This window comes from Mus pahari, chromosome 5 (genome assembly GCF_900095145.1).
Source record: "Mus pahari chromosome 5, PAHARI_EIJ_v1.1, whole genome shotgun sequence".
Lineage (NCBI taxonomy): Eukaryota > Metazoa > Chordata > Mammalia > Rodentia > Muridae > Mus > Mus pahari.
In genome coordinates, this window is record NC_034594.1 from 65,648,491 (window position 1) to 65,673,008 (window position 24,518).

The 24,518-nt window shown below is 49.4% G+C and overlaps 2 protein-coding genes across 3 annotated transcripts in view; one reads left to right on the top strand and one right to left on the bottom strand.

Annotated features, from left to right (window-relative positions):
* The window catches only part of Mroh2a (maestro heat like repeat family member 2A), a 32,857-nt gene extending 25,512 nt beyond the window's left edge, over positions 1-7,345 (top strand). The window contains exons 31-41 of the mRNA XM_021198989.1: positions 2,158-2,317; positions 2,390-2,583; positions 2,843-2,980; positions 3,379-3,493; positions 3,722-3,871; positions 3,972-4,154; positions 5,040-5,195; positions 5,898-6,029; positions 6,415-6,517; positions 6,824-6,889; positions 7,209-7,345. Of these exons, the coding sequence (XP_021054648.1) occupies positions 2,158-2,317; positions 2,390-2,583; positions 2,843-2,980; positions 3,379-3,493; positions 3,722-3,871; positions 3,972-4,154; positions 5,040-5,195; positions 5,898-6,029; positions 6,415-6,517; positions 6,824-6,889; positions 7,209-7,330 (1,519 nt within the window). The 3' untranslated portion in view covers positions 7,331-7,345. The remainder of the gene's footprint in view (positions 1-2,157; positions 2,318-2,389; positions 2,584-2,842; positions 2,981-3,378; positions 3,494-3,721; positions 3,872-3,971; positions 4,155-5,039; positions 5,196-5,897; positions 6,030-6,414; positions 6,518-6,823; positions 6,890-7,208) is intronic.
* Positions 7,346-11,545: 4,200 nt separating this feature from the next.
* On the bottom strand, positions 11,546-23,829 carry Hjurp (Holliday junction recognition protein). 2 transcript variants are annotated; one of them, XM_021197952.2, is made up of 8 exons: positions 23,614-23,709; positions 23,459-23,525; positions 21,313-21,368; positions 18,719-18,755; positions 17,021-17,121; positions 16,124-16,216; positions 14,758-14,836; positions 11,875-13,367 (listed from the first exon to the last, which is right to left on the bottom strand). In XM_021197952.2, the coding sequence occupies exons 1-8, from the start codon at positions 23,707-23,709 to the stop codon at positions 11,875-11,877; spliced, it is 2,022 nt and encodes a 673-aa protein (XP_021053611.1). The 2 variants fall into 2 exon arrangements, with proteins under 2 accessions (XP_021053612.1, XP_021053611.1); XM_021197953.2 differs by lacking the exons at positions 16,124-16,216; positions 17,021-17,121; positions 18,719-18,755 and having other exon boundaries at positions 11,546-13,367; positions 23,614-23,829.
* Positions 23,830-24,518: the final 689 nt, after the last annotated feature.

Genomic DNA, 24,518 nt, shown 5'->3' on the forward strand with positions numbered 1-24,518 from the left:
AGGGTTTCTGGAGCAGGGGTTACATGTAGGTAACTGTGACCTGCCTGATGTGGGCACTGCCAACTGAACTCAGGTCTTCTGCAAGAGCAGTACGTCCATTTTCTTTCTTCTCTCTTCCTGTCTCTCTCTCTCTCTCTCTCTCTCTCTCTCTCTCTCTCTCTTTCTCTCTCTTTCTCTCTCTCTCTCCAGAGTCAACTCCCTTCTTTCTCAACGTATCTTTAAAAACACTGCCAGTACCAGGGTATAGACAGGGTCATGGCAAAGACAGGAAGTAAGCTTGGGAAGATTCACTTGGGCAAGGCCCAGAAAGAGGCCAAAGTCGCTCTCCAGAGGAGCTGAGCCTGTGTTGATTGGTGAGGTGAGGTGAGGCTTGAGTAGAGAATGGAGCGTTTTCTGAGAGACCTCAGATCCACAGCAAAAGGGGCTGACATGTGGGAAGCCCAGGCATGGTACCACTGAGGTGTGGTATTTCCTGAGCAAGGCCTGCTGGCAGCGGTTGGAGGATCAGAACTGGGTGGACAGGGCCACATACAATGCATACCGTACCTATATCAGCAGATATGCAGGGCTCCATGGCTTTCTTGATGGCAATGCCACATGCTAGCTGTCACTTCCTCCCAGTCTTGGCTCACTGCCAAAACACAGCGATGCAGAAACTTTTGAAGAACGAAGCATTTAGCACACAGCTTCCACAGATCAGGAGCCTGGAAGCGTTTAGCTGTTCCTGTCATTCAGGGTCACGCCAGACTGCCACTGAGGTGACACCCGGCTGGGTTCAGAGTCCAAAGTCTTGCCAGAGGCACTTAGTGTTGGTAAAATTCAGACTGGAGCTATAAGCCTTTGTTCCAGACACTTTTGTACTTGGTGTTAAGGAGCAGTGTGGACCCACCTCCGCATCAGCTTCCAATCCATAGCATCTAGTTATGTCTCTTCCCACACTGGGTTTTCTGACCTGAACTCCTGCACTGGCTCCGTGGGTTTGAATACACAGTTTCCTTGTTTCCTTGTCTATTTATAGAATTGCTTGCTTTAGCTCTTTAGACTTTCCCAGATTCCCAGGTCTCTGTACCGTCTGTACCCAGCACGCTAAGTCTCAGTCCACCGACTTTATTTCCCAGCAGGGGCTGGGGCTTCACTTTGTGGCCGGCCAGTGAGGCTATTTGCTTTCTAATTTCAGGTTATTTTTGTCGGGTTTTTTTGTTGGTGGTGGTTTTTTGTTATTTTTTTTTTGTTTTTTTAAAAATATTTATTTATTTATTTATTTATTTATTTATTTATTTATTTATTTATTATATGTGTGTACACTGTAGCTGTCTTCAGACGATCCAGGAGAAGGCATCAGATTTTTGTTAGGGATGGTTGTGAGCCACCATGTGGTTGCTGGGATTTGAACTCAGGACCTTTGGAAGAACAGTCCCTGTTCTTAACCACTGAGCCATCTCACCAGCCCCGTTGGTGGTGGTTTTAATTTGAGACATGTAGCCCAGGTTGGCCTCAGATTCCTAGTGCAGCTGAAGCTAGCCTTGAACTCCTGATTCCCCATGCCTCGATCTCCCAAACAAAGGATTTTAGACTTGCACCATGATGCCTATCTCAAAGGTGATCTGTCAGGCCCCTTGTCCTCTGGAGCCTTAGTCTCCTTTTCTGTGGTAAATGGAGAGAAAAAAAAAAAAACCTTCCTGGAATATCAGCTCTGAGCAGTTAACCTCCATGTGCAACTTTGTTCCTCCATCCACTATACCTCTGTCTCCTCTGACTGTTGTCCCCAAGTTCCTGGGAGACATTTTGAGAGGAATAGCTAACCAAAACTAACTAACTAACTAACGAACGAACGAACGAACGAACTAACTAACTAACTAACTAACTAAATAACAAACTCCAAGATGCTCAGTGCTTCTTTAGACTCTTGTTAACATCATTGCCTGTCCCTAGGAAGTCATGAAATGGGAGGCCTGGTAAAGCCAGGAGGCTGTGGCATTTTTACTGGCACCCTAAAGAAAGTGAGGGACCTGCCCTGATTCTATAACCATAAGCAACACTGGTGACCTTCTAGAATCCAACTCTTTGCTTAGGGGTGCCAAGGGGGTGTCCCGAGGGGTGCTATCCCACCAGGGCAGGCTGCCAGAAAGCCCACAGTCCTTATCTTTCCTTGGCTAGCCATCTGACAGAGGTGTGGCTGGCTGTGGCTGAGAATGTCCCCTTCGCACGGACCATGCTCCACGGTTTGCTGGGCCGGCTGCAGTCGAGGTTCACTGCCAAGATAAATGCCACCTCCAAGGCTGACATCTGGCGCCTGGCAGCTGTGGACCCTCTGATGGTGAGTGGCAGAGGCAGGTGCTGGGCCTCCTAGGGGAGTCAGGGTAGAATCCACCAGCCCTTCTCCCTGCAGACGCTGTGTACCATCCAGCTCCTCATGGAAAAGATGGACCAGGATGACAAATTCCCAGACCTGTTTCCTGACCTGCTGTACACCTTCCTGCTGCAGCTTGGCAGCAGCCATGGGCCAGAAGCTGCCTCCCCTGTCCTGAAAACCTGGAGGCTGGTCCACACAGGGCCACTGCCCCAGGAGATGACCCTGCAGAGGTGCTCAAGGGCAAGTGGGCAGGAGGGAGGGATGCGGTGCAAGGCAGCCAACTTGGGCTAGAGCTGACCTCTAGCTTTTCCTTAGAAGCCGCTGGGCTCCACAAGTCCTCCCGGGAGTGGGCAGAAGTGATTTTACTCACAACCTTTCTCCATGCGTGTTCGGCGTGGTGTAGGTTTCAGAGTGTGGAGACCCCTGTCTCCTGTGACCATTCCCCTTCAGTCTTTCTCAGCAGCCTCACCTGTGTTCACCTCTCTCCAGGATCACTATCAAATCCATGCAGCTTTTGGTCAAGAGGATCAAAAGAGAGCCCCTGGAGCAAGCCCTGGAGGAGCAGTCTGTGTGGTCCCTGCTGGAGAACGGAGGCACCTTCCTTGAGGGAGTGAGCCTGATGGCCAGGTAGAGCCAGGTCTGACAAGACTTCAAGAGTTCAGCAGAGGATTATCCCTGTGTGTGGCAGAGCCAGATGTCTCATCTCTGGGGACACTTCCACACTGGTGGATGTCCTGGACTCTGGAGTGTCAGTGGGGCCAGAGAATGAGAGGCCAGAGAGAGGAGAGGCCTCCAAGGCCACAGTAGGTTCCTGAGCATTCTGGTCTCATCACCACAGCCCTGAGCATTTGACTGACACCCCTGCCCCTACCATCAACTACCTGGGGAATAGGGAAAGGTGTAGAGATACTAAGAAGTCTGACTAGGTCCCCCTTCAAGGTGACCTAGTAGAGTTTTGGGCTCTAGAGTAGAGGACAGAAAGCAGTCCCGATCGCCCTCCTTGTGCTACCCTCCTTTCCCTTCAGGCTGTGCATGCAGAACATGGAGAACTACATGCAGAGGCTGGCAGAGCTGGTGCTCACGGGCATGGGCTCTGAGATCCTGAGCTGTTGTATCAGCAGCACGGCCATCTGTGTAGAAGTGAGGCATCCAGCCCAGGGCGGTGACAGAGGGGTGCCAGTGGGCAGTGGGTAATTGTCCATGGACTTCCTAGGGTGCCACATCTCCACAGCAGGTATCTGTTCTTTCAGGGCCTGAGTGTAGGGGACAGATCTTGCTTTGTGTAGATCCTCCCTCCTTTGCTACACCTGGTCTCATTTTTCACGTGAGGGCTGACATCCTGGGTAACTACAACACTCCCTTTTCTAGTTCATGAGCGACCCAGTTCTGCACCAGGAGAAGCTGCTGAGGCCAGTGGTGCTGATGCTGGAGAAGGGCGCAGGGCAGGACAAAGATGAGACCCTGCAGGTGCTCTCTCTGCGTGCCTTGGGCAACATGGCTCTCGGTGCTCCCCGGAAGGTACCAAACCGACCTTGGTCTAAGGTCTCTGGACTGGGGGCTGTGTGGGCACACGCCTCAGGGAAGCTTGGGGCATTGCTGAGTGACCTGAATTCTCTAGGTGAAGCAGTATCGAAAACTCCTGCTGGAGAAGTGCCTGGGCTCCCTGCAGGGGCAGGTGAGCAGCAGCACCATGGCAGAAGGCATGGAGGCCCTCACCAAGGTCCTGCCTGAGCTCCGAGAGGGCGATATAGGATCTTCTTTTGAAGCCATCTCTAAGCAGTGCAGGGCTTTCTTCGACAACGTGAGTCCAGACAAGAGCCTCCCCATCCCCCATATCTGTGAGTCCTCCACCCCACCCCACCCCACCCCACCCCATACCTGTGTGCTCTGTTGCTTTAAGAAAATACCGGAGATCGGATGACTTATGAAGCATAGTGATCTATGTAGCTTATGGTTCTGGGGTCTGTTTTATCTGAGAGGACCTCCTGCTGCGTTGTATAAGCTAGCCTTGGATCCTTATTTGAAAGCCACAAAGGTCACTGTGAGAATCACCTCAGCACCACATCTAGTGTTAATGACCTCCAAGAGTCCCACCTCCAAAATGCCATTTATATACGATTTGGGGAACTAAATTTCCAACACATGCAATCTAGGTTGGGGCACATTGAAGCCATAGCACTCCATTTGCTCAAAGCCCAAAGAAATGATGTGTCCGAGGGCAGAACGAGCTGATCCTACATGGAGTGGTAATGTTTCTTGGCTGATCTTGGGACCTTGCAACAACCACAGCTTATGCTAAGAGCCGGAGAATCAGCACCTTACAATCTGCGTGCTCAAGTGAATTCCATCCTGTGACAGGGGAGGAGTTCCAGTGATTCATTGGGGCTCACTGAATTCTTTTGGCAGTGCCTCTTGAGACTGGTGCTGGCCAGGCAATGGAGTGTATTCAAATTCCACATAAACCCTTATGCATTGGGATGGACATCCCTCACCCCCCCACCCCCAAAGCTAGAGTCATGATGCCCAGTCTCTCGAGTGTTACGTGAGCCTCGAGGAAGGAGGGACTGTCCTGATGGAAGGGTCCAGAAAGCTCGGTGGAAACCTAGGAGTTGGGATTGTCCATGGGGGACGGCTGGGGTTTTGCTGGGCTTCCCAATGGCAGCCTACTTGTACCTCTTGGTATCAGGAGAGCGAGCTGCTACGGTTGAAGGCCTTCGTTCTTTTTGGGAAGCTTGCAAAGGTGGTTGGGATTTCCAAGAAGCATTTCTTCAAAGGGGAAGTGAAGAGAGGCTGGGTCTCCCTCCTGCTGCACTGCCAGGACCCCTGCCCCAGCGTGGCCCAGGTAACACCCCCACCCACCCTCCTGTGTCCTATGATCTAGGATCACAGTGCCAAAAGGAGAAAGGGGACCTTGTGTCTGCTGGCTCAGTGAGCTACTAGCTCTTCTACTCTCCGCCTGCCTCATTCCTTCTGCAGACTGGGACAGGGACCATCCCAGGGACTCCTAGAGGGCTTATAAAAGGCTTCTCTGTGAGGACATATGCTATGGCTCCCCGTTGTTCTAGTCGCTGTCTACAGCTAGTGTCTGCCTATCTCCTTTTCCTTCTAGTACCTTACAGGCCACTTTGAGGTACCTGGACTGGGTCCCATTTAAACTTGACCTTAAACCTTTCCTCACAGCTCCCTGTGGCTAGCTGCTAGGGCTGTTGAGAGGGCTCGGCTCTGTAAGGTCCCAGATCCCAAGAGTGGGAGGAACAGGGTGGACGAAGGTAGAGTAGGAAGCCTGTCCATCCCATCTGAGCTCCTGGCTTCATCTCCGGTTGCTATAAAGGCGAAGGTGTTGGCTGTAGGGGCATGTGAGGGGCACCTGCTCCCCCAGGGGCTCACTACAGATGCATGAGCGAGCTCCCAGGCGCGGCCAGCCTGACTCTTCTTCGCTGTGGAGCCCGTTCTGGGGCTGCTCTCTCTCTCCCCAGGGGAGATCCCACCCAGCGCTCTGCTTGTTGACGTCTCTCCTGCTGTCTTGTGCCCTGCGTCCCTTCAGGCATGTGTGGCCACCATGTTTCAGTGTGTGCACTTCTGGGGCTGGAAGTCCCTGGAGAGTTCCTTTGGCCACAGCAATGACAGCATCAATGAACAGATGACAGTTTTCCAGACAAACATGTGCTCTGTCCTGGTGAGAGGGCCAAGTTGGGGGGGCAAGGTTGGGCTTATGACCCTATTTTTACCTTTTACCATGAAAAAAACCTAACAGGACAATGCAAGGGGCACCTATGTTAACTTCTCTAACTGCCACCATCAGAGAGCAAAGAGATAAAAGTTAATTTTGACTATAGAATTTATTTAGCCCCAAGTAACCAGATTACGGCCATTTCAAGATGTGATCGAGGGGAATAATTGTTATGTAGTATTTTTGCATCTGTTTATTGGTTGGTTGCAATCTTCAAAGTCCAGGAAGGTCCCTGACAGGAAGGAATGCTCTTTGGGAGCAGCCTGTCCCCATCTCATTCTCCACAGCCATGTGATCCTCCACAGCCAGGTGACACTTGTTTGTTTTGCAGGCCCAGAAAAAGCCTGCTGTTCTTTGTGGCTTCCTGTTGGAAACAACAGTCTTCATGAAAAGCAATCTGTCAAGGATCAGAATCGCCGCCTGCAGCTTGGCAGGTGAGACACATGTGTTCAGGTTCAGAGGGGATCTTGAAACTACTTAGTCAACCCCAGGTTTGGATGGGGAGTCAAGCGGCGCTGAGGTGGGAAGAGGGTGAACCCTGGTCTAGCTTGTAACACTAGGTCTGCCGGTCCTGTTTCTTGCTCGCCTGATCTTGCACACTGCCAACTTCAGCCTGATGAGACACTTGACTGATGTCTTCATAGGTCAATGTGTGCCTCTCTTGCGGGGAGGCAGCCAGCCCTGTGGGTCTGCCGACCCCTCACTGGAGTTAAGGCATGACTGTACATCTATCATTTCAGGAATTATCACGAAGCAGCTGTCTGCCCATTATCTGAAGAAGATGGACCTTGTGGGACTTCGGAATTGTTAAGTAGCTCAGACTCAGTGGTAGAAATCGATGGCTCACTCACACCTTTGAGACCATGGTGGGGGAGGGGCCAGTGACCCTTGGCTGTGGGCTAACGGGGGAAGGAGCTGGACCTACAGAGAACAATTGAATGTAGGGAGGGATTTCCAGGAAGAGCATTTGGTGGGTGGAGTCCATGTGGACACCATTCTCAGATATTTCTGCTGTCCCTGTTGGTGGCACCTGACAGGTCTGTGGAGAGTATGGGAAAATGAGTCTGCAGTGGGTGAGTGCATGTTGTCCTGACCGGAAGACCTGTCCCTTTTGTCCCCTCTCAGCTCTCCAGGACCTGCAGCTAGATTCAGACGCTGGGGTCAGGAGGGCAGCCTTGGAGACCCTCAAAGTCCTGGACAGCTGCAATCAGCACTGGCTCTTGGCATCACCCAGAGGACTGCCCTAAGTGGCCCTGATGCGAGTGAACTGGCTTCATCAATGCCACACCTGCCATAGCAAGGCAAATCACTCTTCATTTGTAGAAAAACTGTTGTAAAAGATGAGTATCCAACCCTCCTCTCCCTTTGAAATATATCTCCACTGCTCTCCGGAGTGCAGGCTCCTGGTTGTATGGACACCACATCCCAGAGCCAACCATGGGGCAAAGGGCAGCTTCAGTCCTGTAGGCCTCTTCCTCCTCAGCTGAGCCTTTGTGGGTGTGGACAAGCAATGCTCTCCCATGTGTCCTGACATGTACCCACAGTGGGGCATGGCAAGGGGAAGTGAAACTACTGTCCAGCTTGTCCTCAGGAACCTTGTTCCTAAAGCAAAAAGGCAGATGCATGCATAGCTGCCTAAGACACGGTGAAGAGCTTCACCTGGGAGACGGTGCTCACACAAAGCCTACCCTCCCCTTTCTCAGAGACCCGAGATTATCAGTGTTTGGGCCACTGGATCAGGAGTCTAGTGGGGCCCGCCTGGAACAGTTTGGTGGGGGAACCAAAAGGGTAATTCCCATGTCTAGAAATCTGGAAGGGGAAGAGAAGAGAGCAAGGACAACTTTCTCATCCTTGGGTTGGTACTGAGGCCAGGGCAAGTTATACTATATCCATTCTGAGAGTGTGCCAGTGTTGTGCATACACATGTCCACAACACATGTGGGCCCCTTCAGACATGCACAACTATGGAACAGGCTACCCCAGATGTGAGAGCAGTCACACCAGTTTCCTATCACTATCACAAAATATTCGAGGCTGGACACTCCTAATCTATATAACGGTTTAACTTAGTTTTAGAGACCCAAGGCCAACTCTTGTGGTAGGCAAGAGATCTGGTGAGGGCCTGGTGTCATATATGAGAATATGTGGGGGCAGAGCAGGCACCACTTGCAAACAAACTCACTCACTACCACCGCCAGCAAAAAAAACCAACCAAACAGTAAGCTAGAAAATTGGGTGAAGTCAGGTCTAGGCTTTTGTAACCACTCTGGGAAATCAACAAGGAGAAAGTCCTTAATTCTTGCCACAAGGCAAAGTCCCTATCAGTCTGAAATGCTTACCTCAGCCCACAGGCGTACCCATCTACCAGTGCTACCACCTGGGGACACACTTCCAATATAAGAACCCTTGGGGCAAGCTCCTGTCAAACGTGAAGCAAACCTGCAGAGTAGCTGATATTCTTTTGAGTTAAAAGCAGAGAAGTTATCAGTTAGCGACTCCTTTAGCAGAGCTCAGATACTTGACTTCCACCCTTGCCCAGGCCAGCTCAGCCTTGCCACTAGGGGATTCCGGACCCCTGTGTTCTCAGGAAGGGTCAGGCCCAAAGAAGGGTCTCACTACACAGAGGCCATGCCTACCCTGGAGGTGCATGCACTGCCAAAACAGGCATCCTGCAAGGTGCCAGGCTCTCGGATTTATTGCTATACCAACATGAGTTCTTCAAATCGAGATGAAGCCCTGAACCCAGTGCAGTGTTGTATGGGCTCAACATTGTGTGTGTGTGTGTGTGTGTGTGTGTGTGTGTGTGTGTGTGTGTGTTTAGGCCAGAAAGGTTACATGGAGCCCTCACAAGAAAAATGGTACCTTTTTTTTGAGACAGGCTCTTTCTCTGTAGCACAGGCTATCCCATAAAGTAGTGACTCTCTTGTTTTAGCTTCTCTAGCGCTAGCATCCTGAGTGAGTTAGCATATCCAGCTGGACTTTGTTGTCACAGGCCACCTCCAGGAGGTGTTTGTCTATAGCCAGAAAGAAACCTCAGCAGAATAGGCCCAACCTGCACCCCCATCCCAGCCTTCTCCCCTTACAGCAATTTATTAGCAGTTTGCCTTCAGCAGCTTGGCTGGTGGCCACAGCCAATGGTCAACTGTTACGGCTGTCTCAGGAGTACTGCAAATGTGGTCTTGGCTCGAGGTGGGGGGTGGGGGTGAGGTGGGACCACAGGAACCATTATAAGGGAAGGACAGGAGAAAAGTGTGCCCTTCAGTCTTACATTGAAAAACACCACAAGAGGCAGTGTACTAACAACTGTCCCTAGACAGTTGGTCACTTGGGTTCTGTTACCACACATGGAATAACTGAAATTGCTCAGGAAGACTAGCTATTGGCAACTAGACAACACCTCAAGTAGTATCAGAGGCCTCATGGGTGCTGCATGGCTACAAGAACATTTGGAAAGAATTCAGAATTGTTTTAAATATTTCTTCTAAAAGCATCAAGACCTTGGGATTTCTTCTTGTGGGTGAATCTCAGGCAGTTTCATCTGGCTGTCTCTTTAAACAGTCTTTCAAGGATCACCGTGTCTGGGAGCTCAACTGTAGGTATCACGAGCAAGTGATGGTTCAACAAAACACAAAATGTGGCGCATACTCTAGACGGCATGCCAGAGTCAGAGAAGACGACCAGGTCCACAGGGCAGACCAACACTAAAAACGCTAACTATATACCTTTATTTGCAAAACCACACCAGGCACTTTCCACGGTACCAGCTGCCCTGGAGCATTAAGGGCAGAGAGGTCAAGCAGGGCAGCACACAGCAGCAATGCAAAGGCGGAGCAGACAGCTATGGTACAGTATGCCTGAGGTGCATCTGAGGCCAGCAAAGTGATCGTGACAAAGACCCCTTCTAAAAACAGAACTAGAGGCAAGACAAAATTTAAACTTTAAAATTTTCCTATCAAAAAAATCACTTTTCCATCCTGACTGATGCAAGACAGTTTTAGTACAATCCTGCTAGTTCTTTAAAGCCTGCCCCTGAATGTCCAGTGTAAACCCTGCGGCACCTGTGTGTTTATACCCACTGTGGGAAATCTCATGTTAAAGAACTCAAGGCACACTACGGTAGCAGCAACGATAAACTGTCTTCTTCCTAAGAGACAGAGACTGTCCCCATCACCAAAGGGTCCTTAGATAGATAGAGCAAGGTACATAAAAGCCTTACTGGTCTAGCACAAAGAAGGAAGAACTAGCTCCTAATATCCTTCATGTTGTCACTGAATATAGAGATCTGGTCCCCTCTCCAAGTAATTTATAGCTGAAGTAGAAAGAAACAGAAAATGAAGCCATTTAGTGTTTAGTGTGGCTAAAGATGGAACTAGAGAAGGCATCTGGTAAAGGCCCTAAGGTTAGGCCAGTAACTTCCAGGGAGAGTGGTGAGGAACTCCCGGGTACCAGGGAAGAAGCTCTAGGCACTGTGACTGCCACTAACCAGCAACTTGATTCTGTTCTCTGCAAAGTCAAAGTCCCTACTAGCAGTCGGGCAAGAGTGGTCTCCAGGCTGCAGTAAAAGCAAGGCTTTCTCCAGGTAGAGTACCAGGCAGGTGGGACTTCAAAGGCAGGGCACGCCGCTGCACATGTAAAACCCCAGCTTCTTAGGAAGGCTGAGGCAGGAGGACCACAAGGTCAAGATCAGTTTGGGCTATATAGCAAGACAGGGTTTAAAGACAAAGTAGCAAGATTTTGTTGCCTCTAGAGCTGGAGGAAGGCCCAGATGGGAGGGCAAGGGACACAGCTGTATTCTTGGGACAGCTGGGGACATAAGCAAAAAATTGAGGACACAGGCTGGGTGAGGATGCAGGTTCTGAACTAAGGTCTCCGGTGACCTTACTTCTCATCAGCATCTCAGATTACCCTGAGGTGACCTAGACACGAGTCTACTCTCACAATCACTTCTGTAGAGTCTGGAGCAGGCCACAGAGGCACACAACCGTAGCAGTTTGGTCTGGGAAAGTCAAGGGAGCTCATGAGGTTGAGGCAGCTAGACAAACAGCTCAAGGCCAAGAGCAAAGGGAGACAGCAGATGGGTGTACCCTGCTAGGGATACCTGCCACCCCAGGCAGCCAGAGACCCAGTTCAACCATGGAAATACAGTTCACAAAGCATTTTACCAATGGAAATAAATCAGAAAACCAAACTAGCCTCAGCATTTGGGAAGGAGGACCAGAAACTCACAGTCACCTTGACTATCCAAGGAGTCTAAGATCAGCCCAAGCTATGCAAGACTGCCTCAAAAAACAAATAAAACATCCCCCAACCCCCAAAACCAGAGCTCCTAAGACTAAGCCAAGAGGTGAGTGCAGGGTTCTGTTATAACCCAACTCATAGACTTAACACTGTGTCCTCCTGAAGGGCACTCACCTACTCAGAAGCAGAAGCGAGGAAGGTGAAGATGGGGGAGTGGAGTAGAGACAATGTAAGTAATGCAAATCAAGAGGAAAACTGCCATTGAGAATCCCCTGAATAACACTAAGAGACACCATAATGGCCAAGGCTGGCTAGAGAAGCCCAAGGCACCAACATCCCACAAGAAAGGACAGAGATGATGCTGTGGTACGGAGCAGGGGAGGTAGCTGGACAGAGGCCGGGTAGCTGCAGTGAAAGACTGCTCAGTACACGGGATGCCCTGGGCCCCTCCTCCAGAAGGAGAAACAAGTGTCTGCCGAGGTCTCCCTCAAAGCAGCTGCTGACTACACATAAGCACCATGTCCAACAAACAGCCAATCAGCAGTCAGGACACTCAGGGCCAGCCTGATGCTCCTGAGGAATCCTGAGACTTGGCCTGGTGAGCACAAGCTACCGGGTATGACAACTTGCGCCTCTTTGTTGACAGCCAAGGCTCTCTCACAAGTGCACTAGCAGTCTGTGCAGACGTGTGAGCCTCAACTGCAGTTGAATCCTGTAGGACTCTTATTCGACAGCCAGGAGATAATGACCATTTCTGGTAACTCTGTAGTGGGGAGTCTGGATTTAGTCTCTTCAAGTGCTCTGTTTGACAGGGAACAGCTACAGTAGCTTTCATTGGCGATACTCTGCCACACGAAGTCACCTTTGCTCGCTGTGGTGACACCAGGCAATACTTCTGATAAAGTCTGTTAAATTCTTTTTTAAGCTCATCATAGTTATTCTTCCCACGGCCTGGAGAATCTATGCACGGTGCTGAAATAGCTGTGCTGGGCAATACTGCCTTTCCAGTTGGTTGAGAATTGTGTTGGAGGTCAGAGCTCTGCTGAGAATGGCCAGGGCTCTGAGACAGGCTGCCCTCTGGAGAGGGACTGCTCCTTAGAAGACAGCCATTTGTTTTGACAGACTTTCCCCTCAGGTCTTCTAAGGCTTCACCTGGCCTTTCTGTCTTTACTCTGCTGAAAGGGGAACTCAGCCTGCGGGTTTCTACACCCTGACGGCTGCCTGGGCTTTTAGAACCACTTCTGTACACATCCACAGCCCAAGACTCTGTGGGACCAGTCAGGTGAGACTGTTTCCCAGAAGACACACAATATTCCTGATGAAGTTTGTCAAATTTGATTTTAATCTCTCTATACCACTTCTCTACTTGACTTGGAAGCATCCTTGGTCTGGGAACCATTTTGACGGGTGAAATTAGCCACTGTAATGCCATCGCCCTATTTTCTTGCTGAAGGTTTAAGTCCAAGCCCTTCTGCGGCATCATCTGGAGCTCCTTCCAAGCTGGACTGAATTTATGGACTTGGCATTTGCTTCCTTCAAGAGAATCGCTTTTCAGTTCTAAGCCTGTCTTGTGGGGAGCAACGTGCGGTAAGTTCTTGTAGTCTCTTAATATTCCGGCCTCTTTCCCGGGCTCTGAGGAGGGCGAGGGCCCCTTCAAGGTGCTCCTCTGGGAGGCCTTGCTCCGGGGGCAGTACGTCCTGTTCTTGTGCGGCCCCTGTTTGCATGAGGGTCTCCTCCTGAGCTTCCAGCTCTGGTTGATGTAGGTCTTGGTGGAGATGATGCAGGATGGCTTTGAGTGCAGCAGCCTGCTCATGGAATGCATCATTCCTTCATACAAATCGCTGATTGTCACATTGCAAATGTCATCAACCTCAAAGGACTGGTTGCTTACACAGTTGCTGCTGGTCTCAAGTAAGGAGAGGCTGTCATTTCTAGTCACAATGGCCATGTCAGCTGGGCAAGGGTATGAGGGACCCTGGCCTCTGGAGGACAAAGCAGATACTTTAGGACCACCAGAGCTCTTTGCAGAGATACCATCCTGGCATCCTAGGAGAGAAATAGAAAAAGTCAAGAGAAACCATCATTCAATCCACCCATACTTACCCACTGGGCAGGGAGCTCAAGAGGGCATCACAAATCATGACAGTTTAAGTAAATAAATAAAACCCCAGAAGGGTTAAGGAACAGACTCTGCTTGGAAGACTTTATTTCAGCAGTCAAAATTGGATTTCAATTCTTCCACTCCAGCTTTGTGAAAGGAGTCTTCTCCTCTCACACTGTTTCGAGATGGCTGTCCACTTAAAAGCCAATACAACACACACACACAGATGAAAACTTCAAAAAAATTAATTAGAAAGAAAATTCTACCAGTGCAAACATTTTAATAAGAAAAGCCAACAAAGGGGACAGAAGACATGTCTCAGGGCTTAAGAGCACTTGCTGCTCTTCCAGAGCATCCGAGTTCTGTTCACAGCACCATAGCAGGCAACAGACAAATGCCTTTAACTGCGGCTCCAGGGGCATCCACTATACTCTTCTGGCCTCTGTAGTCTGTGGAACCTGAACACACACACACACACACACACACACACACACACACACACACACACACACACACACAAAACCACACATACATGGCAAAAAAACAAAAACAAAAACAAACCCCCAAAACTATAAATAACCCCAAACTCCTGACCTCTAGAGGGATGGCCAGGAACATGGCACCCAGGCAGCTATGACTTCTGCATCACACGAGTACTTCATAGATCTCAAAAAGTAAAATCCAACCTATAGAAACAGGAACAGCCCCAAATGGAGCACTGAGACAGGCTAACCCAGTGATGACCACGGAAGCAGCTGCTAAACGCAGTGGGTGCCACCCGAGCGGGTCTAATACAAAAGTGGCCACAAAGGACATCGTGGGTCAGTTGGCAAAATTGTATCATGCCAACGAGAGGTTTTTGGCACATTCTAAACTTGTCATAATCACCGAGAATCCCCCAGTTCTTGGAAAGTACATGTGAAACATTTAGGGGCATGTACTTGGCTACATACATGACCCAAATAAATCAACACCGCCTGTGTACATACATGTGTGCGTCAGTGAGAAAGCAAGGATGAATGCTTCCTGTGGCCTGTGACACACAAGGCAGACAGGTGGCTGCTGCTCACTCCTGTGCTGCTAGATTCAAAATGTTCAAACTGGTGAGAGCAAAGACCTATCCAGCAACTGGTATGACTCCAGAGAGAAAACTAGCTCACCAAGGAAACCTGTAGGGTAGCCTGGGCTACAGTTTCTAAAGCACACACTTGTTGCTGACAGTTTGTTGCCGAGACACACACCCATGTGGAACACCCACCATAGGTATGCCAAGAGCCCCAAGTCTCCAAAGATGAAAGACACACAGTTCATGTCAAATTACTCCCTCATACTCACCAGTGGCTGGTGTGACAGGTGAGGTCACAGAAGGAACCCAAGTCATGACTGTGTCTTTTCCACCTCTCTTCTCTGCGTTCTGAAATCAGAGCCAGTGATCAGAAAAGTTTTAGATGTTAAGACCATGCATTTATGGATCTGGGCTCTCTCTAAAAATACACTGTCCTTGGATAACGTCAGTTATTCCCACTTCAAAACAAGTGTACACCATAACGTGACAGTGGCTGGTTAGTCTTTAAGCCACAGAAGGAACAGGTGGCCCAAAACATCTGAGAACTCCGCCCACAAACACAGAGAGACTTTTGTGGCAGCTACTCCTGGTCTGGCCATCGGTGGCTCTTGTCTACCACTTGGATTAGTAAGAATGGCCAAAGGCCATAGAGATTGTGGGCAGAGGCCAGACAAACTTGGGCCTAATTCCAACCTTTCCCTTTGATCACATAACAGCCAAAAGTATGCTACTTGCTGCTCTAGGTGAAGGAGAATGTACTCCGAGGACAAACAAGTGATCTCCAAACACAGGTGTCCCTGGCCGCCAGCATAGGAAGAATATCCACTTCATGGGAACTTTCAGCCACCACGAGGGGGCAAGTGCTTGCTATCTGACACTACTTCTCAGACGCGTGGCATTAGGATATTAGGATGTACTTTGTTTTATGAAAAATGCTGATAGAACCTGGGCAACTGAAGGTGACATCTTCAAGGAAACCTCCATCTCCAGCTGTCCTAATTAGCATTAGATGTCAACTTGACAAAGCCCAAGAGTCACCTGAAGAGTCTCAGTTGAGTAACAGTCTTTATCAGGTGTTTTGTCAGCATGTCTGTGAAGGACTGTCTAGATTACTAACTGACCAAGGATGGCCCAACCTACTGTGGGCAGCACCCATGGTAGGTGGTCCTGGGCTGTAGAAGGAACAAGCTGAGAAAGCACTGCTGTGTAGCATAGCAAGACTGTGCTGCGAGGGAGGCTATCCCTGCAGCCTTCCTCATGCCTGCCTTTCACTCACCTCACATCAGGAACAGCAGGCTGGGGATCAAAGAGAAAGCCTCACCAGGGAAGGTGGGGGCTAATTAATTCCTCAACTGTGCAGCTAAGAGCTGTTGCTGTCCATGGCCCCACTGGATCTGAGCTACCCCAGGACAGTGGACAAGTCATTCCCAGCGTGACTCCCATCTCCTGAGTTGCCCTAATGCTGTCTAGGCCCCTGGGGTATTCACTGAAGAAGAGCAAAGGTCAGACAGCATATGGAAATCAAGGAAATAGTCACCCTTCTCAGGCTCTGAGGACGGCACACCGAATCCTGACGACTGCACCCCAATCTATTGTTAATGTCTGGTCAACTCAGCACATACACACATAGATTACCTTAAAATACTCTGCATCTTGAAGCAGTATATCTACCTGGGTCAAGTACTTCCTTCTTAAATCAGTTTTCAAGGTGTTTCCGGGCACTGCAGGCTGATCAGAAAGAGAAGTCAGTTGGAATGTAGGTACCCCAGCCTTGTGAATACTGGAGCAATCTGAAATCTCATAAATGCGTGAATACTTAAAGACAATCCTCCACATGTGCTGTGCTATGGCCTCTGTGAACTTCCACAGACCCAGCATCTGATAGAGCATTTCCCAGGATTCAGAGAAGGTAAAGTGACCGAGACCACATAGCCTGGAGATGTCTGTGAAAGCTGAGGCTGGAGACTATTTGAATACCTTGGCTGAGAAGACAGGGATATGAGTGTTCCTGCTCAGGGGCTCTAGGGAGCCTGGCTCTCCCACTCTCTCCTGATATTGGGAGGGCTCCAACCCCTCTTTCTGACAGCCAATGCCACAGGGCTGGCAAAGTGCTCTAATGAGTGAGGTCTGTGGGAACAGTCACCTATACCAACCAGCCAGGGAGGTGAGAATCAAATGGTACAAGAAGGCAGGTGACTCCAGCCCTGAGGACACTCAGGGAAAGGAGACACAGGAGTACTCAACATTTAGGTTAGTGACCTTTTGAGCACACAGATTTTGAAATGCCGATTTGGAAACACTTCCTCACGTCACTGTCTGAGGGTAAAGCTGGCTGGGAATCCCACCCACATCATCTAGTGGCCAGTCAAGGAGAGTGGCATACAGCGAATACCCTCCTGCTCAGCCACCAGTGTAAGAGGGACACTGGCCTCTGAGGACGACCTCAGCATCTGAAATGGGTGACTGGAGTTATGGCAGCAGAGCCTTGGGGGACAACGTGGAAGACATGCTCTCTGGCAGTTGCGGCTGTACCTGATGCTGCCCAGTATCACCAGAAGCTTCTCCCATCGTCAAGATGCAAGATGACCAGTTCTCCTTCTCTAGGCTGGTATCCGCACCGCTGCTCTCTGAATCTAGAAGCAGAGAAAACTTCAATCTCACAGGCACTTCTGGTTCTCACTTGAGAGATATGGCTACCTACGGGTGAAGATCCCTGTTGGCTCAAAAATGTTCCCCTAGAGTCAGGAAGATGGTTTAGGGGTTAAAAGAGCTTACTGCCTGTGGTGGTTTGAGTGTGCTTGGCCAAGGGAGTGACACTATTAGAAGATGTGGCCTTGATAGAGGAAGTGTGTCACTGTGGGGGTGGGCTTTGAAGCTCCACTAAGTGTGTAAGAGACAATCTACTCCTGGTTTTCTTTGGATAAAGATGTAGAACTCTCAGCTCCTCTAGTGCTATCCGTACCTGGATGCTGCCATGCTTCCTGCCATGATGATAATGGACCAAACCTCTACTTGTAAGCTAGCCCTAATTAATATCCTACGAGCTGCCTAGGTCATGGTGTCTCTTCATAGCAATGGAAACCTTAACTAAGACAGTACCCTTCAAAAGGACCAGCATGTGTTTGGTTCACAGCACTCACAGTGGATGGCTCATGACCACCTGTAACTCCAGTTCCAGGGAAATCTGATACCTCCTCACACACATAACTTAAAGGAAAGAATGATCCCTTTGTGCCCATGATTGCCAGGAGCTGAGAACCCTGGGCAGTGAACTATGGCTAGGCAGGCTAAGGGACTGGGCCTTTAACTCAATGTTCACTGAAACACCCCAGGGTACTCATGGCCCAACATCCAAGGTGGCCCTTAAGGAGCCGTTCTGAGTAGCTTCAAGCAGTGGGGGAGGCTTTGCATCCAAGTGTTTGAGAGCTAGGATCTGGATTAATACCGGAGAATCAGGAAACCTTGCAAGCAGCCATCACCACCTTCTCTCTGCTTTTACTTGGGTGGGTGGGTGGGTGGGGTCTCCCCCCAACTTTGTGACACAGACTCACTATGTAGCTTTAGCTGGCTTGGAACTTACTGTGTAGACCTAGCTGGCCTTGAACTCACAGAGCTCTACCTGCCTTTGGCTTGAAAGTACTTGGATTAGACATGTGCTCCAGAGTAAAGTCCTAAGGATGGACTCTGCAGCCAGGATAAACCATGTGAGGACTCTCTGGGCAGCGGCAAACCCAAGCCAGCAAGGGGGAACACCTTTTTGTAATCTGACTGCAAAGGACTGACTGGAAAGAGCTGGTGAAACGGGAAGAACACAGCCTGGGAGCCTTGTAGAAGGGAGAGAAGACAGACACTGGCTACAAAGGTGTGTGTGTGTGTGTGTGTGTGTGTATGTGTGTGTCTGTGTACTGGGGAATGGGGATAGGGTGTTCCTTTCCATAGAAGCTGGTGCATCACCATCCTTAAGGGCAAATCCTAAGACTCACTAAATGTTGACACCACTGGGCAAGACATGGCTCCCCATCTTCCAAGGACCTAAGAAGACATACTGGGGCAATTTATGATAACTTTTAAAAATACTGCTTAGCAATCTAGATAAAAGGTAAACAGTGAGGAACTCTTGTGGGTACACTGCCGTAGTGGAGACAAGCCGGCCCTGCCCCTACTCTCCCTTTCTAACAAAGCAACACTCACTGGTTCCCAGGACTTGTGTACAGGATTATCGATACTCACCGCCTTCTGGAGCTTGCCCATTTAATCTGTCAATTGCCTTCACAAAAGAAACACAAGCTTGATTAAGTAAGAGCACATTTCTAGCCACTGTATATCAAGATATTCACAACCCTTGCAGGACACACAGAGAACAGGAAGTTTTTATCTTCCTGTACATGTTTAATAAAGGGCCTCAAGACTCCCAGAGGTAGTGAACTCCACTGGTCTCAGAGAGAATGCAGCAGCATTCAGGAACTCACGGGGCTGACCTGGGATCTATATGCATCAATGTACCGTGTGTTTATGGCCACACAGTGGCTCCTGCATCTCCTGCTGGGTGGAGCCAGCGTGCACTGCCCCAGGGAAGCCATTTGCACTTTCTAAAGCCTTCGTGACTGCTAGGCTCTATTAGGACATCAACGGGTGCTTTTTAGAGAAAAGACTGTCTACAGTTCACAACAGCAAGGTGAGCTCGCTGAGCAATGTCCTTTCAGGTGCTAGCCTGGGGTGGCCAGGTAGCACTGAACTGACCCTGCCTCCTGGACCCCAAGCAAGCTGAGACCCCAAAGTTCTGTGGTTTCCAGTGCCTGAAGGGCAGAACTTTTGACATTCAAGGGAGCACCCCATCCTCAGAGACCCCATATTGCTTGTTTGGTACCTACAAAGAGAGCCCACAACAAACCGGCTTGGGGCAATGGAGAGTCCACTCTAACTTCCTGCCTTCCACAGTTCTCAGAGTGGCATATTGGGACCAGCATTAACACTTTGTCTTGGGGTGGGGGGAGGAGTCACCAATAATAAATCCCAGTAATACTGTGGGGTCCCCAGCTGTAACCACAGGCTATGCGATGTGGGGCACCGCCTCACATGTCGCCGTTACAAGATGGCGCCGACATCCACCTGCAGAAGGTGATAAACGACCTCACCACGCATGCGTCAAAGTGCTCACTTCCTACGTCACCTCGGGTGACCCAGATTTGGCCTATTAGGTATTGCCACGTCCGAGGCGAGACAAATCTCCTATATAAGGGAGGTGGTTTGGGGACTCGGGGTCTTCTTCGCCCTTTGCCTGTTGGAAGCTTATGCTCTCCCTCTCAAGAGCATTAAAGCTTTGCTACAGAAGGATCCTGTTTGTGTGCTGCGTCGTTCTTGCTGGCGAGACAGTTAGCGCGGGACAATGCATGCCCACTTTTCTAGTCTTCAGAAAAGCTCTAGCATTTCTACAGATCTCAGGCAGAAGATCTCCTACACTTTAAACAAAAACCTTAAATAAATATTCTTGCTACCAGGACTGCCATTCTAACACTGGGCTGTTAAAGAAGGGGTGGCTGTATTTGTAAAGACAGCATGTCCTATGGCTCTGACTGAAGATTCCACAAGGACTAGGGCAGGCTGTTTCATCAATCCATGGAATATACCAGGTATGTTCATTTCCACACCTCTGGTGGCTTCCCCCATGACAGAGCTGAACAGCAACATAAACACATGACTGCCACATCCTCAAGTGCTTACATCTTCACAAAGCAAGATTCATAACAGAGAAAGGTGCCAGGGCCAAATGCCTTGGAACTGATGAGCAGCTTTTTTAAAAAAAGGCAATTGCAGAACACGGATGTAATTCTGGCACTCCAGGAAGATGAAGGGAGACTGGTCAGAGTTTGAGGCCAGCCTGAGCTACACAGTCAGTTCCAAGTTAATTTGGGTGACAGTGTGAGATCCTGTCTCAAAAAAAAATCAAAAGGTGACTACACTATATAACAGCTGATGACGACAACAAGAGCTCCTTGGGAAGGGTCATGCATGAGGTAGATTTCCAGACAGAAACTGAGGTGGTACGAGTGAATACATCCACAGCAGCCAGGCTAACCTAAGAGTTCTACTCTCCTAAGGCTATAATAATCAGCCATGTAAGCTTAACTCCAGAACTGCTATTAATGCTGTGTAACTTAATCTTGATGTTCTATTCTGGGCAATGGGTTTCCCCAGGAACCATGGTTGCCCGAGACTCCGTTAGACCAGACAGCCTTTCACTAATCACCAGGGCAAAAGGCTACACAGTCTCACAGAAGGAAGACAAACTGTGTTGATGCCACACAGGAAAGCAGCATTAGCTGTATTTACTAGCTGTAAAGCCCTGACACCAGGAGACCCTCATTCTAGGGGCACAGAAAGGCGGAGGCCATGCAATTCTGTATGCAATCTTCTCCTCCTCTTTCTTTCTCCATCCTCGTTACAGAGGAAGAAACGTGGCATTGTTTTTTTCTCAAAGGAAATGAGATTTGGGTGTTTTTGGTAAGGACCCAACTAAGGGGTGCCTAGCTCCCTCTTGGACATTCCCTGAGAGTCCCCAAGCTGGTCCAGCATCTGCACACATGGCTTGCTGTTTGGGCCCTGTGGACTATGATGAAGAAATAGCAGACAAGAGCCAGGAGATGGAAGAAACACTTTTCAGTATATCTTCATACAGGAGGGGAGAGGGCAGAGGAGGAGGTCATGCCCCAGGCGGCTCCTGCAGCTCGTGGAGCACACCGGCCTCCAGGCTCACCGGCACTGGGATGCAGTCACACCAACATACTACAGTAAAGCAGTAAGGCCGCAAACGTGATGGTAAATACCTGAGTGCATTCCTGGTTTCCTTTCGTCATCAGCTTTCCTCCCCAAACTCTCAATCCTTAAAAAACAAAGGTGACAATTGAAGAAGCAATCTGAAATGCTCATGTTTCTGCTTAAAACGTTTTGATGGGAAACCAAAGCGAACAAAGCAAAAGGCAAGCGTTCAGAGCAATCCTGGCACTGACAGCGCTGTCGGTCAGCTTGGTGAAGGAGAAAGTTTTTAAAAAACCAAGACTGGACAAACTTGTCACTAATGGCAATCTCTCCTACCCAGAAGGTAGCAGGTCACCCAATTCCACCACGAACCTGAAGGGCTAAGACAGCTCATACTCCAAACACATACTATTCTTAAGTTATATATTTGGGAGTTAGGGGGAGACATATATCATACATTTAACCTCATCCTGGGAGTCAGTGCTTTCCTAGATCTAGAAGCCCAGGACAGAGAAACCCACGTACAGAGAACTCTGGAACTTGAAGGAGTGCATCAGCCCCGACACCCCGCAGCTAGCAGAACCAGTGCAGTACACTCAGTCCTTCTAAATCCCTCAAGGAAAATACAAGTTACTTAGAAAAATGGTGGGTTTGGAGATTTGAGATTATATTATTATAACAGAAACAGAAAAAAAAAAAAAAATCACACAGCTCCCTCTATGCTCCAGATTTTAGCAAGGACACATCATTTTGTATTCGCAACCCATGTGGCATGTAACTCCCATACCCTCTTAAAAGCCCAAGGGACAGACTTACTATGTCCGCTGTACAGACAGATATGCAAAGAGGAAAGTTCAGATGACAAATATATTCTCTCTGCTCATGTAGTGGAACCAGCATGTGAATTCTGGGAGGTCTGACAGCACTGACCACTGTGGGACAAGCCCTTTCCAGAGGACACTGATGCACGACTACACGGGCTAAGTCAAATCAAGGCTTTGCTGAGTGGCCCTCTCTGTGGGAGTCTACATTTAATCGCAATTTTTAAAAAGTGCTTATGTTGCGTGTTTGAAACTGAACTCTACAAAACGTGTTAAGTGTAGGCCCAGGTGAACTGTCCCTCCTGTTCTCTGCAGTTAGCTCTCCGCTCCAATCTCCACCTTCAATCAGGACTTCATTCTACGGCATGTTAGGAAAGGCCACGCCAAAATCTGTCTCTCAGAACAAGCAACAAGATGAGGGACATAGATTTATTGACTGACAGCCACAGCCCTAGATGCCTATGTGTTGGCCAGATCTCAGGGAGGGCTCTTAAATGCCAACCTGTACAGTCTCAAATTCTTCAGCTACTTTGCTGTTCTCATATAACTGACATCAGTTATATATCACTGGCAGAATATATCATTCAAGATAGATGGGCTGTCCAAAGTACTCCAGACACTGCCTACCCCTTCACAAACAGCCGCAAGGGCACAGAAAAGGCAAGAGACAGACAGCACGCTTAAGCATTCCTATATTACTGTGCTCTGATCCCATCCAGAGAAAAGCAACCTCTTGTAGAATTAGTTCAGTTTCTGCCTATTTAAAATGCTTACCCAGCACGTGCCCTGAACAGCCAATAAGACAAAAGACAGACTGCACTTGTGGACCCCTGGCAGACAGTGATCCGAAATCAGATTTTTATCAATAAATTCAGACAAACATCAGGGATGGGCCTTAGGGAAGGAAACGGCCTCATCAAATAACAAACATATCCCAGTTAGAGAACCGATGAGGTTTAAGGCAGTAAGTACACTCAAAACATTAAATAAAATGCGTCAGAGGAGGCAGATAATGGGACTGTCCAAATCAGATGGGTCTACGTTTATACAGCATAGCCTATGAGAGCGGGGCAGTCTTGGGTGCTGTTCCAATGGCCTGACAGGCACTCTGGTGATGTTAAACACAAAACCATATGGAGTACCCATGGTTGTCAACATCCTTACCTTTACAGAGACACTTGTACCGCTAATCACTTAGCTCTGACTTCCATGCCAGGCATTTTAAAAACCAGGCTGCACCTGTGTCTCCAGGCATTTCTTTCAGAGAAATGAATTGGAAATCAGCAACTCAGGGATTCAAGGTCCCTAAGAGCGAGGGGGGACAAGGGCTGCATTGCAAATTCTAGGCCCCACTGTTCCGGCGCACTGCCAACAGGGAGGGAGGGCTCCGTACCCTGGGACGTCTGGTAGGTCAACGTCGTCATCTGCACCAACGGGTCGTCCTCAAAGGGCTGGTTGTACTGCGGGGAAGGGAGAGCGGGTCACACGCCAGGGCGCTGGATCCCTGCCCACCGCGCCCTGCCCGCCTCGGCCGCCGTCCCAGCCTACCTTCGCTAACAGCCGCTGCATTAACGTCTGGAAGCGGCTACGGCTTTCATTAAGCTGCTCACGCAGCCGGCGGTCCTGCCGACCCACAGACTCCATGGCGTGCGTGGCTCACTGCCGGGGCACAGCACCCGCCCGAGCCCGTTCACAGATCAAACGTGGCGCCCCGCGCGCTGATAGGGTCTTTCAAAAGTGTTTACACAACCGATCCTGCCCGCGTTTCCGCTCCCAGGGAGCACTTCCGGTGGAAACGCAAAGGGGAGGGAGGAGAGGGGGGGGGCCGCCGGAGCAGGTGGAGCATGCGCATTACTTCATGCGGCACCCCCGCGCCCCCTAGAGGCTTCTGGGCGGATTGCCTGTCAGGGCTCCTTCCTGGATCTACCAATTTCCCAGCTCTTGGGAGGGCTTGGGAAAAGCCAGCTCCAAATAATGGTCCTGAAAGGAGTCTGGAAACCCAGTGTTCAAAAACAAGACGCGTGTAAATGTGCTGAACGATATTATAAACGTGACAGAATCTGATTTTTATCCTAGGGTTTTAAAATAAACTTTCCCGCTTCTGATTATAGACTGTTTCTTGATTGTTATCTTGTTCCTTGAAGGGGTAGATAATTTGTTGTCCGTTTTATGAGGGCATTTACTTCGATTGACATTTTAGAGCATTTTCTGAATTTTTGGGAGGGGTTGTCTTCTGGCAGAGCTGGGGGATTGAATCCCACTAGTTGGTTTTACTGTGAGACAGCTACATTTGTGTGCGGGTATTAACGTGATTATCACGATATGGGAGTTAATGCAATCATTACTGAGATTCAGGAAGTCCCTTGAGGTGTTTCCCTACTTCTCAGCCTGTCCCATAATCTTTTCATGCTGTCCCGTTGAAAGTGAGGGAGGAAAGAAGAGCTTCCAGGCTC

Coding starts and splice junctions, on each gene's coding strand:
- Hjurp (XM_021197952.2), bottom strand. CDS start 23,709: ATGGAGTCTGTGGGTCGGCAGGACCGCCGGCTGCGTGAGCAGCTTAAT. Junction 17,122..18,718: donor TGGGCAAGCTCCAGAAGGCG/GTGAGTATCGAT, acceptor CTCTGCTTCTAG/ATTCAGAGAGCAGCGGTGCG. Junction 13,368..14,757: donor ACCTGTCACACCAGCCACTG/GTGAGTATGAGG, acceptor TTTCTCTCCTAG/GATGCCAGGATGGTATCTCT.